This window comes from Cervus elaphus, chromosome 12, assembly GCF_910594005.1.
Source record: "Cervus elaphus chromosome 12, mCerEla1.1, whole genome shotgun sequence".
NCBI classification, from domain to species: Eukaryota; Metazoa; Chordata; class Mammalia; order Artiodactyla; family Cervidae; genus Cervus; species Cervus elaphus.
The window spans coordinates 42,573,791-42,595,000 of record NC_057826.1 but is presented as its reverse complement, the minus strand read 5'-3'; the positions used below and the strand labels follow the sequence as shown (position 1 = coordinate 42,595,000).

At 34.8% G+C, this 21,210-nt stretch overlaps 1 protein-coding gene across 3 annotated transcripts in view; it reads left to right on the top strand.

Moving 5' to 3' along the window:
* Positions 1-21,210, top strand: part of DMXL2 (Dmx like 2) — a 169,943-nt gene that overhangs the window by 124,382 nt on the left and 24,351 nt on the right. For all 3 annotated transcript variants that reach the window (XM_043920225.1, XM_043920224.1, XM_043920226.1), the window contains exons 20-28: positions 1,958-2,127; positions 4,755-4,852; positions 5,277-5,442; positions 6,719-6,983; positions 11,943-13,024; positions 13,447-13,638; positions 16,691-16,767; positions 18,271-18,398; positions 20,619-20,867. In XM_043920225.1, the coding sequence (XP_043776160.1) occupies positions 1,958-2,127; positions 4,755-4,852; positions 5,277-5,442; positions 6,719-6,983; positions 11,943-13,024; positions 13,447-13,638; positions 16,691-16,767; positions 18,271-18,398; positions 20,619-20,867 (2,427 nt within the window). The remainder of the gene's footprint in view (positions 1-1,957; positions 2,128-4,754; positions 4,853-5,276; positions 5,443-6,718; positions 6,984-11,942; positions 13,025-13,446; positions 13,639-16,690; positions 16,768-18,270; positions 18,399-20,618; positions 20,868-21,210) is intronic.

Genomic DNA, 21,210 nt, shown 5'->3' with positions numbered 1-21,210 from the left:
ATTGTTGGTGATGGCCTGGGGAACAGTTTTCAGGGAGAAACTTAAGTAGCTAGTTGTTGTTCAGTTGCTAAGTCGTGTTTGACCCTTGCGAGCCCATGAGCTGCAGCACATCAGGCTTTCCCGTCCTTCACTATCTCCCAGGGTTTGCTCAGACTCATGTCCATTGAGTTGGTGATGCCAACCCACCATCTCATCCTCTGTCACTCCCTTCTCTTCCTGCCCTTAATCTTTCCTAACATCAGGGTCTAAGTAGCTAGTAGACAAGCTAAGAACAAAGATATATTGCAAAGAATTGCCTGACGTTGGTAGACAAAAATAAGTGCCTGTTGGTGCGCCTGGTTTTTTCTTCTTAATACCTTTTTTCACTTCTAATAGTTAGGTTTCCAAATACAGTCACTGCTCTCTTAATCTTATTTTTGAACCAAATTCCTGTGTGTATTTTGGTTTCCTTTTAGTTATACCAAAAATTTAATCAATGAAATTCATTTAAGGGTGTAGGGTATATTTTATATTGTTATTTTATATTAAAATGTTTATGTCAGCAAAGTATGCATTTTGCATTGACTTATCATAACAATTTCTAAATCAGTGTCAATTTTTTTATAGTTATTTCATACACCGACTGTTTCTTAAACCAGACAGATTTGGTGGTGGTGGTGGTTTTGTCTCTAAGTCGTGTCCAACTCTTGGGAACCCATGGACTGTAGCTGCTAGGCTTCTCTGTCCGTGGGATTCTCTAGGCACGAATCCTGGAGTGGGTTGCTATTTCCTTCTCCAGGGAATCTTCCTGACCCAGGAACTGAACCCAGGTCTCCTGCATTGTAGGCAGATTCTTTACCAACTGAGCTGTGAGGAAAGCCCCAGACAGATTTAAATAGAGGGTTAATCTGCATTTTAGGGTCTGACAAAATACAAATTGATGTTTTTAAGTTTCGTTCATTTTCCTCTACATTTATAGTGACAGTTAAGGCTTTTTGCATTGATTTTGTAATAGGATTTCAAACACAGTTGTCTATAAATGTTAGCAATGAGAAATAGCGTTGAGAGTCCTTTGTTGTAATGTGACTATCAGACGGTTATTGGTCTCAGGCATTTCTTTGTTTCCAAAGGGATTCTTACAGATGGCTGATTTGACTATCTGGACTTCTTTCCTGGGATCCTCAGGGTTCTTCCTGGTAGCATTCTCACTGTCTCACATCACTCTCTGGTTCACTTCTGTCATGTCTCTTTTTCACCTGCTCTGAGTGGAGTAAAACCAGTCATTCAGCTGTTGACAGACTCATGGAGGGTGTCACTAAATCCATTTTGTTGCGTCTAATACAGCCTAGATCCCTGTCAGGTTTTTTTTTTATCAGGGCAAAAAAAGTATTTGCTGTATACCATCAGTAATTAGGCAGCTTTAAACTCTTTTTTTTAAAGGAGACACCAAAGACAGAGGAACGTGCCTCCTAACAGTTCTTCCCTGGAGCTGTCATTAAGGTTTGAGTTTGCTTTCAGGTAATACGTGTAGCTTCTTGGCCGGAGGGATGAATGGGGCAGTTTTCAGTGTCCAGTAGTGATGGATATGGTCTGCAAGCAGGTGGCACTGTGAAATGGGACCTATATGTCCATAGAGCACATAGACTTGACCAGACCTTTTATTCTTGATTGGTTTGGTATGTGTGCAAACATAAGAATGGCTCAATATTCAAATATCTTTCTTACTAGTGATTAGGTTTTAATGTTTCCATTCTTCCAGCAAATACATTTCAGAAAAAGATTTCAGTTTTGTGTTTCCTGTCAGTGATCATGTATTTAGATACTTATACTATAAAAGTCTGAATGAAGAAATCCTTTCATACTCTTTTTTCTGCTTGAAAATTCTTTCCAGGAAGAATAAATACATGAGTATATAGAAAATTATTTTTGTTTGTTTTCATAGAATTCTGATGCTTATTATTTTGTGTTTCTAATTTAGGTGTATCTACTTGCCATTTTGCCTGGGCTTTTCATTCTGAGGCTGAGGAAGAGCTGATTAATATGATTCCAGCAATTCAGAGAGGGGACCCTCAGTGGTCTGAGTTGAGAGCTATGGGAATAGGTTGGTGGGTCAGGAATATCAACACTCTTCGAAGATGCATTGAAAAGGTAAGTGTATGTTGTTGCATTTTGGAGTTGAGTCTTTTCTTACAGCATAAAATATATTATCTTCCAGAAAACCTATGGTGAGGGATTCATCTGTACATCTTGAGATCTTGAGAATTTCTTAAATAAAAATTTTTGGACATTTATGAATCTTGACCTTTATAAACTCTCCATTCAGTATATCAGTTGTCTTTTGTCATATATACTAAGTATATAATACTTATGGAATATAGTATTTTCTGCTACCAGTTGAGATGTATCCCGGTTTAGGAAAATACAAACTGTATGTCAGTTATATACATTAGATAGAAAAAACATTGTTTTTATAAAAAGGATTCTCTGCATGGCTAGGTTAATAGACAACAAACTTCCTTTGAACATTTAAAATACCATTCAAAAAGTTTTGATTTGTGGCACTTGAGGCAGATATCTATGGCAGCAAATGAAACATGCTATAAATTTTAAGATGGGTTTTTGAAATCAGTTTTTTAGTAGAAAAAAAAGTTAAAAATTTCTTAGTAGAAGCTGAAAGTTATTTCATTGTTGGCAGAAACTAACCATGATTGAGCACTTCTTGTGTACCAGGCTTGGTTCTAGTTGCTTTTCATAAATTATTTCATGTTATCTTCTCATTGGCTGCATATTACTATCTCGATTTTCCACCTGATAGAACCACGACTCAGAGAGGTTGGGTACCAGCCCACTGAAGTTCTCAGAAGTACAATTCATGATACTGCATTTGCGGAGTATGAATTCATTTCTTTCAAGAGGAATTTACTCCCCTAAAGTAGTGTCTGAAGAATTTTAGTGTCTGAAGAATCACCTGGCAAACTTATTGAAACACACATCCCTCACTTTCACTCTCAGAAATTTTTCTTGTTTTGTTTTTTGGCTGCACTGTATGGTTTGGGGTAGTTAATTCCCAGACCAGGGATTGAACCTGTGCCCTCGGCAGTGAAAGTGGCATATCCTAACCACTGGACCACCAGAGAAGTCCCTGTTAAATTTTTTCCATATCCTGAAGCAAAGGAAAAAGAGATCATATTTTCTCTGAAATGTTCAGATGTTGCCTACAAAGTCTCTTTAGTTTTTTATCAACAATGTGTTTTGTCATTATAAATTGAGTATTTCTGGTAATACATATAATTAATTTCCACAAGTAATTTATCTCTTAAAATTCAGTCAAAAGGATATGTAAGATTTTTTTCTCTTGAAATGTATGTTATAAATCATTAACTGCAGATGAATAAAAATTCTTGTAAAAATTATTAAATATTGAAGTACTAAAATAATTGAAGGCAGAGAAAATGCCTTCGGCGAGGGGGAGAGAGAGAAAAGCATTGAAAGTAAAGCATTTTTGTGAGGTGACTTTTAGATATCTTCCCCTGTCTCTCCCATACCTTGGTAGCTTTCTAGTCTACCATCAGGCAGTGTTAGCTGAAAAAACATTGTTTTTTATTGTCATGCTTCTCAACTTAGTTTTATGTAGATGTTAGCTTGGTATGTTTGAGAAGTATATGGTCTGCATGGTACTGTGTTCGAGACAGTATGATATGTACAATGATGTTACTGGGTTAATAATTTTTAAATTTCCATTGAGTTCATTGGTTCTGTATAATTTAGCAAGTTTGGCCATATGGCTCAAAGGGGGTTGTCTGTTATGGTACATGGGGAATTATGTATTCATTAAGACTTTTTTCTCATGAAATTTCTAAGAACTAAAATTTGAAGGCCGTTCAAAATAACAGAATTTTGGCCATCTATATTTTAATTACATGCCAGAAAGCATGTGTCAGTCCTTCAGAACTGTCAGATTTGGTTGAAAAATACCATGAAGTTATGTTTTTTTTTAAAAAAAAAAAGAATATTTATTTTTGCCTGTAGTTTTTAATATGTGTGTGAGTATAATTGATATTTATTCATAGATGTCTATCAATATTGTGAAATCACATATATATATGTGTATATATATATATATATATACACCATAGAAGTCAACATTTTAACTTTAACAGAACATTAAGGAATTTAATATGCTTAATTTTTAAGAAAAGGTCTCACCAGGAATTCTCTGGTGGTCCAGTGGTTAGGACTCTGTGCTTCTGCTTCTGAGGGCCCAGGTTCAATCCCTGGACACAAAACTAAGATCTGGCAAGCTGAGCAACACGGCCAAAAAGAATAAGTCATGTCTGTCAAATATTCTGCCTTCTTTATTGTTTCTTATGTTAGTTTTATCACTATCTGGTTTCTAATACCTTTTGCACCCCTTATTTACTGTATGACCTCAAGTAATTCAGTTAACCTCTCTGTGTCTCAGTTGCCTCGTGTAAAATGGGGATAGTAATAGTACTTCTTGGATCATGGTGATTCAGTAAGACAAATGAAAGGTGCCTGGTACATGGTAAGTAGTCAGTAAATACTAGTCACTGTTATAGTTTTTATTGTAATTACAGGTATGCCAAGGGTTGTCTCTAGGAGCATGTATTATAAGCTACTGGAGATTGTGGAAGAGAGTCAATTCTTCCCATCTTCATAGTTTCTGTCAGCCATGGAAGTAATAGGGAAACATTAATTGTTGTAATTCTTCTATCAAATAGTTAATTCAGTGTAATTTTTTATTGACCATTTAGGTTGCCAAAGCTTCTTTTCAACGTAACAATGATGCCTTGGATGCTGCATTATTCTACCTTTCAATGAAGAAGAAAGCAGTTGTGTGGGGTCTGTTTAGGTAAATTGCTTCAACACTTAATATGATTTAATGGAATGAAGATTGTGCTGTGAATTGAAGATGTAACACTTTTGAAAGTACTTGGATAAATCAGTTTCCTTATTTGTGCCTTGGTTCCTTTATTTGTGAAAAATAAACACCATATTATTTGAGCTTAACTAAAGAGTGGGATATTGTTAAAAATAAGTTGATGAAAACAATTGGTAGAGTTCTCTTGCTTCCTACTTACATATACATATTTTGAGTTTTCTCCTTATTAGAAGAAATGAAGCGAAGCTTGATAACAAATACATCTCACTGAAGTTGTTATTGTTCTTCTTTTAGCTGGCTATTTGAGATTTTCATTGTCTATTTTCAAAATTCTGTAAAGGATTAAATATTTGAAATTTGGTTTAACCACTTATGTTTGTGCTCTGGTACCCAGGTCACAGCATGATGAAAAAATGACAACATTTTTCAGCCACAACTTTAATGAAGATAGATGGCGTAAAGCTGCTTTGAAAAATGCTTTTTCTTTGCTTGGAAAACAACGTTTTGAGCAATCTGCTGCTTTTTTCTTGCTAGCTGGTTCATTGAAAGATGCCATTGAGGTATGACTGAGAAAATGTGGTATGAAATACCTGTAAGAGCTTGAAAACCTGGGAAGGTCATAGAGTAGATTGTAATGCTTGGTCATATGTTTGTAAGGGTAGAGGGTAGAGAATAAACACAGAGGTTACTAACTTAAATAGTGGCACTGTGACAATGGATTTATAAACAGATGCAAGTGAGAAGCATAAATGGGACATTTTATATAGAGAATACTGCATTTCAAGGTAAGTATATGCATTTCAATTATAAATATATAGAAAAATGGTTTATGAATATCTTCTTCCTGGCCATCTTGTGATTCTAAAGTATTCAAAGTATGCACAGGTCAGAGTCCCCTTACTTGGTATAGACAGGCAGATATTTTAAGTTCTTTTAAATGAAATTCATAGCTAAAGAACTGAGATCACAGTTTGTACTGTTTTGTAATGTAGTCATCTTAGATATTGGAAGGTGAGTGGGAAGAGGTAAAACTTTGCATTTTTGGATATAGAATCTTGATAGCTGATTAAGAGAGTAATTATAAATATTTCTGTTTATGAGATATTCTTCTTAGGCTATCAGTTATAATGAATAATCCAAACAGGTGAAGGAAAAATGTAATTGGAAATAATACATCATAGAAAATATCCAACAAAGTGAAAGTACTCTATGTATAGAATTAGTCCTATTTTCAAAATTATCTCAAGGTATGTAATTTTTAAAAATAACAAATATTTATACTTTTCAAATGGGAAGTTTAGCCTAGAAAATACTCAGGCAAGAAGAGAAATATTGATTGAGATGCTCATATTGCCTGAAGGACCTCAGATTCTCAGATGAGTAGTGACTTTAGAATATAAACTCAAGAGTGAGTAAGAGTGGCATATGTAGCTTTATTTCTTAAACTACTTGCTATGTAAATAGAAGATTCTTTTAAAATAGTAATAATTGTGTTTTTATATGGCAATGTATTTGGAAATTAAGAGGAACTGATTATATGAAGTCAAATATCATAGGTGTTACTTAATTTAAAAATGAACCTTGTTTAAATTAATCTAAGTCTGAGATGGTACTAATATATCTTTTATGCTTATTTTATAAATGAACTTTCTAGGTTGGAAGCTACTAAGTTCTAGTTTCTTAAATTTCTTGCTATTTCTTAATCACTCTCTCAACCTCTGGACCTCTTTCCTCTACTCTGATAATATAAATAGTGGATAATTTCAGGAGTTCAGTGGGATATTTCATATCTCTAAATAATTATCATTAAGTATTCCTTAATATTTAAATTTATAGGTATGTCTTGAAAAAATGGAAGATATCCAGCTAGCCATGGTAATTGCCCGTTTATATGAATCTGATTTTGAGACTTCTTCCACTTATCTGTCCATCCTAAATCAGAAGATTTTGGGTTGCCAAAAGGATGGCTCAGGATTCGATTGTGAAAGATTACATCCTGATCCTTTCCTCCGTAGTCTTGCTTACTGGGTAATGAAAGATTATACCCGAGCATTGGACACGTTACTGGAACAGACACCGAAGGAGGATGATGAACATCAAGGTAGGACATTTTGTGGATTTCTCTTTTTCTTTTTTAAAAGGCAGTTTCTGAACTAATGTTCACTTAGATAATACATACACACACACACATACACATATGCACATAACTCATCATTGCCAGATTTACTTTTCAGCTTTGAGAAATCAGTATCAAAAATTTATGTAGCTGGAGGTTCAGTCACTTACTACCTGTAATTGAATCTAGCATTTTGCTATCATAATTTTAGTAGTACTAAGAAGACTTCACACACATTTTTACTCTATCAAGGTATATAAGATTACCATACTATTCTAATTTCATATATATTAAAGTGAAGCATACAGAATGTTCCCACATTACATAGCTCTTTCCATGTATCATAATAGCCAGTTTTCTAAAAAAGTGTGTATTTTGGTTGTTACACATAGTTAGAATGATGTATGGGCCTACAAAAACTTTATTCTTGTGTGATGAACTTTCCTTTACTCTTAGTTATCCCAAATAATTTAGATTTCTAGAAGCATTTAGAAGGTATCTATTAGCATTATTTGCAATAATCATAAAAATGGAACATTTTAAGTATTCATCAATGGAATAGTTAAATAAATTATAATGTATCCATACTGTAGAAACAGTGTGCTATTCAAAGTGAGGTAAGTGAGGTAAAGTGATGTGTTAATATATGTTGTATTCAGTGAAAAAAGTAAGGTATAGAACAATATGGTCCTGTATTGGTGTTTTTCTTTCTGACTTACTTCACTCTGTATAATAGGCTCCAGTTTCATCCACCTCATTAGAACTGATTCAAATGTATTCTTTTTAATGACTGAGTAATATTCCATGGAATTTAGAAAGATGGTAATGATGACCCTATATGCAAGACAGCAAAAGAGACACAGATGTATAGAATAGTCTTTTGGACTCTGTGGGAGAAGGCGGGGGTAGGATGATTTGAGAGAATTGCATTGAAACATGTATATTATCATATGTGAAACAGATCACCAGTTTAGGTTCGATGCATGAGACAGGGTGCTCAGGGCTAGTGCACTGGGATGACCCTGAGAGATGGGATGGGGGTTCAGGATGGGGAACACATGTACACCCATGACTGATTCATTTCAGTGTATGGCAAAAACCACTACAATATTGTGAAGTAATTAGCCTCCAATTAAAATTAAAAAAAAAAGACACCAATATGATCCTTGTATTTATGTACATAAGTCACACATATACATACTGTGTGCACACACATACTGTGTCTGGTTTCCCACTCCCTCTCCCTTTTTTGTTTTCTGGAACAAATCATAAACTAAATTAGCGCTGGTTACCTTTTAGGAATAGGAATGGAGAGATACAAGCTTTTACTTTTCATTTTGTACTTTCTTTAGTTATAATTTTCTAGCCTCTTATTTTTATTATGTTTTATTTTTAAATACTTAAAGAGCTTAAATGAATAAAGAGATTCAAGCTCATTTTTTACTTTCTTCTTTACAAAAAAGAAATGTAATAATTTAATACAGTAGTCCCCTCCACAGGGATTATGTTCTAGGACCCCCAGTGGATTTCTGAAATGGTGGATAGTACCACAACCTATATAAACTATGTTTTTTCATAAATATATGGAATAAAGGTTAATTTATAAATAAGGCACAATAAGGGATTAACAGCAGTGACTAATGATAAAAGAGAACAATTTTAACAACAATATACTGTAATGAAAGATGGGAATGTGGGTTCTCTCACTCAGAATCTTATTGTACAATTTTAATGCCTTTTCCATCTTAACAAAGCACTTATCATGCACTGTGCCCATAACTTCTGCAGTTTGAGGTATGACAGAAAAACTAACGTGAATTTCTTTTTCGTTCTTCACAATTTTGTGGATAGAAGATTTTTTCTGACCGTAGATCATAGTACCCTTGGCTTATGAATTTTTTGCTTTCCTTATTAAATAGAGAACTTTCAAACTTTCATATAAAGGAAACACTTGCAGCTTCTCTTCGGCATAGATGAACTGCCAGCATCACTACTCTTGCATGTGGGGCTCTTTATTATTAAGTAAAATGAGGGGGACTTGAATGCAAGCACTGTGATGCCCTGACAGTGGGTCTGATAATCGCAGTGGCTACTAAGTGACTAGTAGGTGGAACACTCTGGACAAAGGATGATGATCCCTGTCCTGGGGAGGACAGAGCAGGATGGTGCAAGATTTCATCTTCTCAGAACAACTCACAATTGAAAACTTATGAATTGTTTGCTTCTGAAATTTTCCATTTAATATTTTTGGACCTCAGTTGACCTCGGGTAACTGAAACCATGGGAAGCAAAACTGCAGGCAAGGGGGGAATGACTGTAAATATTTTTAAATTTTTTCAAAGCAAAGGAAATAAAAAGAAAAATATCTTATCTGAGCTACCCAAGTAATTTTAATAAAAGGTACACATTTTTACAGAAGGGAGATTCTATTTTTTTCTTAATACTTTCCAGGTTAACTTTTAAGAGGTTGTTATTGGGGAAAAATTTATGTATACATAAAGGCTTATACCCATCTAACACAATCAGCTGTATTAATACTGCACTGTAATAGATCTATAATATTTTTCACTCAAATAATACATAAACAAACACAAAAAATAGTAAAACATTTTTAATTATACAGTATCTTGAAAACTGCACCAAACATGTGAACTAACTTGTGATTGGATATGCAAATGCCTCTTCACATCTTTGAAAGTTTGCAGTTTGAAGGTTTGTATGTAGGGAACTTACTGTATAGATATATTTTGAAGCAAACCCAGCAGATCATTTCATCTGTAAATATTGCAACATGCATCTCTAAAAAATAAAGACTCTAAAAAACATAGCACATAACAGTTATAACATATGTGTTATATGTTTTGCGAGTAATCAAATCCTCAGTGTTCAGATTTCCCTGGTTTGTCTTATAAAATCTTACACAGTTGATTTGTTTGATACAGTTGGTCTTGTACCCAAGATCCAGATGAGGCTTGTATCATGTGATTGGTTGAGGTGCCTCTTATGTCAGTTTTGATCCATATTTAGTTACTGTAGCATGCCTCACCCCCCCCCCCCAATTTATTTGTTAAAGAAGTCATATTGTTTGTGCTGTAGTTTCCTGAGTTTTAGATTTTGCTGGTTGTATTCTTGTTGTTTCAGTTAATGTTTTTCCCCCCTCTGTTTCTCTGTATTTCCTATAAATTGGTAAGTAAGATTTTAGAAGATTTTAGTAGTTTTTTTGGCAGAAATATTTAATGGATGGGTAGAGCACTTCCACCATGGAACTCATTTGAAAGTGTTAGTTGCTTGGTTGTGTCTGACTCTTTGCGACCCCATGGGCTGTAGTACGCCAGGCTCCTCTGTCCATGGAATTCTCCAGGCAAGAATGCTGGAGTGGGTTGCCATTCCATTCTCTGGGGGATCTTTCCATCCCAATGATTGAACCCGGTCTCCTGCGTTGCAGCCAGATTCTTTACCATCTGAGCCACCAGGGAAATCCCCAGGGAGCTCAGACTGTCAACTTATTTTGCTTTTTGTGGAATTAACAGCTATCAGTGACTGCCATCTACTTGTAAAATGATAATATACTAAATTTGTCATTTTATCCTTACTTTTTGAGCTGGAATGCTTCTCTAGAGTACAGTCTCCCTTGGCAATGTCTTGATTACTCTGAATTCCAGTTATATACATAGTAAAAGGAATATAAATGTTTGATTCTTCTTTATTTACTAGTTTTCAAAATAATAGCTTGGTTCTCTAGCTTCCTAGAAAGGTGACCAATCAACTTTCATTTTTTAAGGTTATTTTGAATTCACAGATTAAGATAGAGTTGTGTTTTAATCCATTGCAGGTTATTATTATGGATACTCAGATTATCAGAGCCTCTTTAAAGTCCTTGAATTTGACATTTTTCTTTGCTAGTTTCTTTGCTTTCTGGTATGGTAAGATGTTTCAGGTTCCTCTTATACATCTCCTGCCCAAGACCTGGAAATGACCAATCCCCTAAAGAATCCTGGTTCCTTTTAGTTGGGAGTGATATTTAGACACCACAGCCTGAACACAGGGATCCCCATTGCTACAGGTGTGGCCATTGTTCCTAGGTTATTTTAATGAATGAAGCTAGGAAAAATTTTCCACCCTGAGGTACATGTGTTCACACTGACATTTCTAATTTCAGATATAGAGTTCTGATATTTCAAAAATGTGTCTTATAATGAAAAGCTTGGATTCTTATGATATTAACATAATTATTTGCTGTTATATATATACGTATATATATAATAGTTTCAAAGTAATGATGCAGATATTTTCATAACAGCATGGTTACTGAGAACAGTTTAAGCTTTTTTTTTTTTTTTTCAGTTTTTTGTTTTGATGGTATATCTGACTCAGGATGGTCAGTCATATTACTTATTTTTAAGTCACTTTTTAGTTCCTGTCTTGTGATTATGGTACCAGCTTGATGTGAAGAATCATTTGTTTAATTTTGCTTTTATTGTAAATTTTTAAAAAGTAAATTTCCTTTTAGAATTATATAAAATGTTAAGTGGTTTTGAAATAAAATCAAGGTATTTTTAGAGGTACCTATCATCCTTCCTCATCTTTCTACCCTGTTTTACCCTCCCTTTTTGGGGGACCAGTTGAAAAAAAATTGTGTATTCTTTTTCTATTAAAAAATGTGTGTGTGTGTATAGATGTGTTTTTAATTTTTCTAATTTTTTAGATAAAAGATGGCTTACTATATGTACAATTCTGCATCTTCTTTCACTTAATATATTCTGGATATCACAGGGAAATTTTAATTTCAGCTGTATTGTGTGGATGTACCACAGTTTAACTAATCCTGGGTTAATAATTAAGTTTCCTTTATTTTGAGGAAATGCTGACACACTTTATATTCTTTTGTAACATAATTACAAATTAACATCATACCTTGCGATTGTCTCTGTTTGATTTCTATAGTTATCATCAAGTCTTGTAACCCAATGGTGTTTAGTTTCTACAACTACCTTCGAACTCATCCTTTGCTTATTCGAAGAAACCTTGTCTCCCCTGAAGGAACTTTGGCAACTGTAGGTCTCAAAACTGACAAGAACTTTGTTGATAAAATTAACCTCATAGAAAGAAAATTATTCTTTACTACAGCAAATGCTCATTTTAAAGTTGGATGCCCTGTTTTAGCCTTGGAGGTACTCTCCAAAATTCCAAAAGTTACCAAAGTATCTGCCTTACCCTCAGAAAAAGATCAGCCTGACTTCATTTCTAAAAAGATAGATGATGTACCTTCAGAATCAAAAACTCTGAGTGACGGTGATGGAAGTTTTGGTATTGATTGGTCAAATGTCACTTCATCACAGATTGACTGGAGTCAGCCAGTGGTAAGGATAGAAGAGGAACCTCTTACTCTTGACTGGGGTGAAGAGAATGATAGTGCCTTAGAGGAAGAGGATGAAGATGCTATTGGTTTAGTAATGAAAAGTACAGATGTTGGGGAAAAAGATAGACAAGAAGATCAGAGAACTCCAGACCCTAACGTGTTATTGACCCCTCAGGAAGAGGATCATCTTGAAGGTGATACTGAAGTTGATGTGATTGCTGAACAACTAAAATTCAGAGCTTGTTTAAAGATCCTTATGACTGAACTAAGAACATTGGCTACCGGTTATGAAGTAGATGGAGGAAAACTCAGATTTCAGCTCTACAACTGGCTTGAAAAGGAAATTGCTGCCTTGCATGAAATATGTAATCATGAATCAGTTATTAAAGAATATGCCAGTAAAATGTATTCCAAAGGAGACAGTAATCTTCTAGATCAGGAAGAGATGGTGGACAAACCAGATATTGGCTCCTATGAGCGGCACCAGATAGAAAGGCGGAGACTCCAGGCTAAACGAGAGCATGCAGAAAGACGGAAGTCATGGTTGCACAAGAACCAAGACCTCCTTCGAGTGTTTCTTAGTTACTGTAGCCTCCACGGAGCCCAAGGTGGTGGTCTGGCCTCAGTACGAATGGAGCTCAAATTCTTGCTACAAGAATCACAGCAGGTATCAACCTTATATTTGTTCTCAATCTTGGTTATTTTAATAATTTCAGTAGCTCTTTAATTTACAGAGTAAATTACAGAGCTTTACAGAGTAAAGCTCTTTCTACCAGTTAATTTAACATGATCAGCTCCTCTGTTCATAGAAGCAGATGTTTACACTGTGCATGCATCTTTTTAGACAAAAGTTTTGATAAATAGAAGTAGGCTAAAAGCTTGAGAGCACAGCTGTGTCAAACTCATCTCTATACCTTCTGCATCTCGCATAGTACCTGGTACGCCAGTTTTTGTAGAATGAGCAAGTACATAAACATATTGCTTTTACTCAAATGTTTACTGCCAGTATTTTTATCATATAACTTTTAATTGCTTTTTTTCTCCTTCATTTTAACTGCTTTGGAAAAAATAACCTACTGTCACTCACAGGAAACTACAGTGAAGCAGCTCCAGTCTCCACTACCACTGCCTACCACCCTACCTCTGCTTTCAGCAAGTATTGCTTCAACAAAAACAGTCATAGCTAATCCTGTATTGTACTTAAATAATCACATCCATGATATACTCTATACTATTGTTCAGATGAAAACACCACCTCATCCCAGTATTGACGATGTGAAGGTAATGTAAAGTTTATGATAATTTGGTATTGTACACACTGAGAAGGTAAATAAGTTATACTTCTCTTCTGGTTTGAACGTAGAAGAAATATTTAAAGTATTCTTATTTGCTGCCTTTTAAGTCTGATCAGTTCAAGACTGTTTGTCCAATGAATATAATTTGAAAGGAAGCATTCTTGAAATTCTGCCATTTGCCACATTGGATGGAATATTATGCTAAGTAAAATAAGTCAGATAGAAAGACAAATACTCTTATGTTATCACTTATATGTGGAATCAAAAAAGTAAATGACTGTATGTAACAAAATAGAAATGGACTCACAGACGTAGGAAACAACTCAGTGGTTAACAAAGTATGCATATGTGTATGGGAGCACGTTAGGGGTAGGGAGTTAAGAGATATAAACAACTAAGTGTAAAATAGTGTAAAATAATTAAGCAACAAAGATATAGCACAGGAAAACATAGCCATTATTTTAGAATTATCTGTAAAAATATTGAACCACCATGCTGTACACCTGAATCTAATGTAATAGTTTCTTCTTACTTGTGGAAAAATTACTGTCTTCCTTTGAGACAGGTAGATACTTTTTTGGTAAAAATTAATTCATTTTCTATATAGTATTCTTACCACATATTCCTTTGGATCCCCATCTCCTTTAAATGAATCATTATGTAGAAATATTTATAATTGTTCCTTACATGCTGGGATATTATGAAAATGTAAGTTCAAGGAGTATCTTGGGGGAAACCATGATTGATTAGAAATAGTCCCAGCGAAAGTACTCTCATTGCTATCTGCCTGAGGATTTTGTTTTGTTGGAAACTTGCAGTAGTTCAGGGTAATGAGAATGTGGAGAGAATTCAGTTCAGTTCAGTCACTCAGTCGTGTCCGACTCTTCATGACCCCATGGATGACAGCATGCCAGGCCTCCCTGTCTATCACCAACTCCTGGAGTTTACTCAAACTCATCTCCATGGAGTCGGTGATGCCATCCAACCATCTCATCCTCTGTCGTCCCCTTCTCCTCCTACCTTCCATCTGTCCCAGCATCAGGGGCTTTTCCAATGAGTCAGTTCTTCACATCAGGTGGCCAAAGTATTGGAGTTTGAGCTTCAACATCAGTCCTTCCAGTGAACACCCAGGACTGATCTCCTTTAGGATGGACTGGTTGGCTCTCCTTGCAGTCCAAGGGACTCTCAAGAGTCTTCTCGAACACCACAGTTCAAAAGCATTAATTCTTTGGCGCTCAGCTTTCTTTATAGTCCAACTCAGATCCATACATGACCACTGGAAAAACCATAGCCTTGACTAGATGGACCTTTGTTGGCAAAGTAATGTCTCTGCTTTTTAATATGCTGTCTAGGTTGGTCATAACTTTCCTTCCAAGGAGTAAGCGTCTTTTAATTTCATGGCTGCAGTCACCATCTGCAGTGATTTTGGAGCCCAAAAAATAAAGTCAGCCAGTGTTTCCGCAGTTTCCCCACCTATTTGCCATGAAGTGATGGGACCAGATGCCATGATTTTAGTTTTCTGAATGTTGAGCTTTAAGCCAACTTTCTCACTCTCCTCTTTCACTTTCATCAAGAGGCTTTTTAGTTCTTCACTTTCTGCCATAAGGGTGGTGTCATCTGTGTATCTGAGGTTATTGATATTTCTCCCGGCAATCTTGATTCCAGCTTGTGCTTCCTCCAGCCCAGCGTTTCTCATGATGTACTGTGCATATAAATTAAATAAGCAGGGTGACAATATACAGAATTAACTACCCCCAATTAAAACTATATCCTATGCTGAAAACGTAAAAGCAGGTAGATGCTAAGAAACCCTAGGGAGGATGGCAGGATCTGGAGAGTTGATCAAACTTCCTCTGTGCTAGCCTAAGTGTATTTGTCCTGTGCTTTTTCCAGTTCCAGTGGCTGTCATTTCAGTTCCCCAGCAGTTTTTCTTTTAAATTTTTTTTGTATGAAATGCACATTCAGTCTCTGGTAATGTGTGCTTCCAAAGAACCCAAGATTTACTGGTCATATCATCCTATTGCATGCATGCTAAGTCGCTTCAGGTGTGTCCAACTCTTCGCGACTGTATGGACCGGAGCCCACCAGGCTCCTCTGTCCATGAGATTTTGCAGACAAGAACACTGGAGTGGGTTGCCATGCCCTCCTCTGGGGATCTTCCTGACCCGGGGATCGAGCCCCTGTCTCTTGCATCTCCTGTGTTGTCAGGCATGTTCTTTACCACTGGCATGACCTGGGGAAGCCCCTGTTGAGATGACTTAAATTATTTGATAGGTGCATATGGAAAAGTAGAAAATTCATTCAAATGCTTATAATTAAGTTAACATTTAATTTAATCTAAGTTAACATTTCTAGTACCTAGAAATTTGGTTAAGCTTTGCAAAAGTATGAAACTATTTCTAAGATCCCTTCAGATTTTAAGATTGTATGAGTCAAAGTGTTGATTTAGCATGGCATTGTAGGTTTTTATATTATATTGATAATTTTTTAAACTATCAAAATTTAAAATTTTCAGACTGCATTACTTCTAAGTGGATGTCTTGCTTTCTGGAAAATTAACCATTTCACACAGTGATTGATACATTTTCTAAACATTTAATTCATTATTATTGATAAGATCAGTTCTTTAGTTTCATCAAGGGGAATTTCATAAGGCAAGTTTAAATAAAAGCTCTGAAAATTATCTGCTAATTTTGGTTCTGTTTTTTTTGAGTATTACTATTTAAGCTATTCATTAGCAGGCTAGAACAGTCCCAGCAATGTGAACGCTGACCCTTTGCTCAAGGCCTGCAAAATGGCAGGCCCACAGTGACAAATATTTGATAAATATGTATATAAATCAATTAACTTTGTTGTAAGCATGCATATTAAATTAGGTGAGTATTATTTTAGAAGCTTTAAGGCAGAGTTAGTAGTCTCATGTAGGATCTAGTCTTATTTATGATACTACTAGTTTCTTGGATATTTTCTGATCTTTAACCTACTACTGTTTGTAGAAATATCAGTACAAAATGTAATTGTGGCTGTTTTGGTTTTAGGTGCACACACTTCATTCACTAGCAGCATCACTGTCTGCATCAATTTACCAAGCATTATGTGACAGTCATAGCTACAGGTAAAAAAAAAAAATCACCCAAATAGTATTTATATAACAAAAACATTAAACTGTACCACAGTTATATTAAGGTTCTGCTTCCAAGGGACTGAAAAATCCTGGAATATGACCACCATGTGTACTTTAATAGATGAGAATGAGAAAATAATTGTTTAGTTTAGCAATCACCTAGTAACAACAGAGACAAATGGAAAATGACAGATAGTAAAGGAAAATTATCATCATCATCTTCTTTTTGTTTTCAAGAAAAGAAGTATTCATTATCCACAGTAATTTATAATATGAAGTTTTCTAATTTTTTTCTCCCTTAGGAACTGTTCCTTTAGCATTAGATTAGTTCCTGTTTGCTTTTTAGCTGAAAGAAGAAAAACTTTTGAAAAATGATAAAGTACATTCCTAGCATTGAATTGTTAAAATCAATTTTACTTACCTATTTTGTATCAGTCTTTAAAAGTGATATCAACAGATGTAATGGTTTGAATTTTTGTTAAATGTCTAATTGCCTTGATCAGTGTATACTTTATATTTTAATGAGCAGGGCAATATAAGTAGTAAGAAATTGAATCAGTCAGAAAGATGACCTAGACTTAAATGAATTATGTTAATAAATGAAAAGTTTGTAATATAAATAGAATCACATTGAATGTATATTAAACATGTATCTAGATTTTTTTTTCTTATAAATTCAGCAGCCTCTTATGGGAAGACTATTATTGCCTAAGGAGTTAACTCTCTCAAAATGGCCTAACTCTGATGTTAGCCTAGTAAGGCCATGACTAAGTTAACTCTCAAGATTTGGAAGTTTAAATAAGAAAAAGAATTTATTTAGTTGACAGTGATTACCTTAATGATCAAAGACAATTTGTTTGATATCAGTCACTGCTTAAAATGGTGCCAGATGAGAATCCAAATACATTTTGTTTAAATATATCTTTTCTAGTTCTTAGGCTGTGATTGACTCTCTGAGAAGTCAGATTTATTTTCTTCTTTTGTATTTCCCCCACTCCAGAAAGATGAGGGAAGTAAATATTTGGGCATATTTGACTTTAGGATTAGGTTTTTCTAAAATAGTTTCCTGCAGATTTTAGTTGACCTTTTTATTCAGAATTGAGCTTGTACAACTTGGCAGGACTAAGAAATGCAACAAAACAGTTGCTGAAACTTTCTGAATTCCTAGTACCAACAGTAATCTCCTTACAGCAGACTTTTAAAATACAGATAAGTGAATATAGAAAAGGTTTTTAAGTTTTAAGCGGCATTTGGGAAATGTTTTAAAGACTAAATGTCTTCTGCCCAAATAGAACATTTCCTATTTTGTTTTAAAAAGCTATCAATAAATATTTGTAACTAATTTAAAGAACTTTCTGAAATAACTTATTGGAGCATTGAATTCAGTTTTAAGAGTTTTGTTTTTGCTATAGTTATTTTAAAAAGTGTATTTAAGGTATAATTGCTTGTTACCTCTGTGGACGATAAATAATGCAATTTTGTTTGGTTTGGCAGTCAAACAGAAGGAAACCAGTTTACAGGAATGGCTTATCAAGGGCTTCTTTTAAGTGATCGTCGAAGACTAAGGACAGAAAGCATTGAAGAACATGCAACACCAAATTCTTCTCCTGCTCAATGGCCCGGTGAGAACTCGAGTGCTGTCTTTATTTTTGTTTTAATTTTCTATTTGGCAACTCGTTTTTACAAAACTACTAACTGGTTCCCTGATTGTTGTTGTTTGTGAATTTGGTGAATCACTTTTTATTTGTTTGTTTTTGATGATGTTTTCTGCCATGGATTAGAAATTCTTAAGTACTGTAATGTTGTCTGAAGATTCAGAAAAGTTAAGGCTTCAAAAACCAGCTGTGCTGACCAGCATAAAAAAAGCAAGGTTTAACATCCTTCCTAAGGGTGAGCACATTGTATTTCTTATCCTTAGACATCCTGAGTTAGAGTCTTAGAGAGCCAGTATCACACAGGTCTTTTCACAGATGTATCAGAATACAGTTATTCTCAAGAGTGTTGGTATATATGTAGGCCAGGAGTGACCATTCTGTGACACATACGTCGTGGTGTCTGCCGGTCCTTTTCCTCTGGTTAGCTCTTTCTCACTGTCTGTATCAGTTGTTTCAAACCTCTACTCTCAGCATCCTTTCCTCATTTGCCATGTCATTTAATTTTTACTGTAGTTTTATAAATTTCTACTCTTAATCTATATCTGTGATTACATGTTAATGATCTCTGTAAAGAGGGGCAGTAAAGGAAGTGACAGACTCAGAGAGTGTGTTTTTAAAATTCTTTTATACGTAAGTTTCTCAAAACTTTGTTGTTTTGACTTTTTATTGAAGTAATTTCAAACTTGTAAAAGTTTTAAAAATGGTACAAAGAATTTTTGTATAATGTTCACCCAAACTTCCCAGCATAGACATTTTAACATACTTGCCTTATCATTCATTTTTCCACTCTCCCTCACTTGTTGTGTGTCTGTGTGGATATATGTATACTTTTTTCTGAAATATTTGAGGATAAGTTGTAGACATGATGCCCCTTTACATACATCAGTTACCTTTCCTAAAAATAGGCATTCTCTTATTAAATGTAACATTGTTACCAAAATTCAGGATATGTTAAGGAAATTCAGCTTCTAAATATTAATACAATACTGTTGTCTAACCTGTAAGTTTTTTGTTTTTTTTTGACAGTTTTCACCTGTCATCTCACTGAGGTCTTCCATGTTGTATTCTTAATTGTATTGTCTCATGAATCTCCTCTAATATGCAGTCTTCCTTTATTTGTCTCTCATCACTTTGATACTTTCAAAGAGTACTAGCCAATTATTTTTTAGAATGTTCTTATGTTTGGGTTTTTCTGATATTAATATTAGATTCAGGTTATGAAAAGAGATTGTACCCTTCTCAGTGCAAAATAGCAAGAGGCACATGATGCCACTTTGGTCCCAGCACTGGTGCCATTAACTTTGATCACTTTGTGTGGTAGTTTCTGCCAGATTTCTCCTTTGTAAAATTATTCTCCTTTGCAATTCATAAGTATCTTTTGAAGAGAGTGTTAGAGGATTGTGTAAAATGTCATACTTTTACCCGCTAATTATAACGTTCAGTGATGACTCCTGCCTGAATCAAATATAACTGTGGAGGTTACTCAGTGGTGATTTTCTAATTCTATGCTTCCTTTTACCTATTAGTTGAAGTTGTGCTGTAAGGAAGAGCTTTCTCTTCTTTTTATTTATTCACTCATTTGTTATTTCAGTGTGGATGAATGGATTCTTGTTTTATTCTGTAGGTTATAAACCATTTCTATCATTTATTTTGTTGTTCAAACTATGGATGGTGATTTAGTCACTAAGTTGTGTCCAACTCTTGTGACTCTGTGGACTATAGCCCGCCAGTCTCCTCTGTCCATGGGATTTTCCAGACAAGAATACTCAAGTGGTTTCCCATTTCCTTCTCCAGGAATCTTCCTGACTCGACAGTTGAACCCAGAATCTCCTGCTTTGCAGAAGATGTAAGCGATCTGGGTTCAATCCCTGGGTTGGAAAGATCCCCTGGAGAAGGAAATGGGAACCCAGTCCAATATTCTTGCCTGGGAAATCTCATGGACAGAGGAGCCTGATGGTTACAGTCCATAGGGTTGCAGAGTTGGACATGACTGAAGCAACTGAGCATGCATGCATAAATGGACTAAAACCATGGAGACAGAGAGAGATATATATCCATGTGTGTATATTGATACTATATATATAGTATAATGTAGATACATAATTGTGGTTTAATTGCAGATTTGGATTTGTTTCCCTTCTGGAGCTTTATGCTGATACACTTCTTTTAATATTATCTACCCTCCAGGTGTGAGTTCACTTATTAATCTCTTGAGTTCAGCCCAAGATGAAGACCAGCCAAAATTGAACGTTTTGTTGTGTGAAGCTGTTGTCGCAGTGTACTTAAGTTTATTGATACATGCTCTTGCCACAAATTCCTCCAATGAATTGTTTCGACTTGCAGCCCACCCATTAAACAATCGAATGTGGGCTGCTGTTTTTGGAGGAGGTGTGAAACTTGTTGTGAAGCCTCAAAGACAATCTGAAAATATTTCAGGTAAGATAAATTTGATAACAATAATGTATATAAGTATAAATAGTTTCTTATATGAAAGTTAAAGATTTTTTAAAATGTTTTAAGAATTTTTGTTTTGAAAATCAGTGATGTTTAATGTATAATCACTCTTAGAATAATAAATAGCTAATCTCATATTAGAATAAAGAGTACAGTTTCAGTTTTAACATTTTTTGATAAATTTGAAAAGAATAAAAAAGAAAAAAGGAAAGGTAAAGTTAAGTGAGGAGATAGTTTTGAGGAATGAGGTCATGGAAAAGGATAGTTTTTATTTTTTTATAGTTTATCATGGTGATTTTGAGTTTATAAAAGCTTTCTTAAGTTT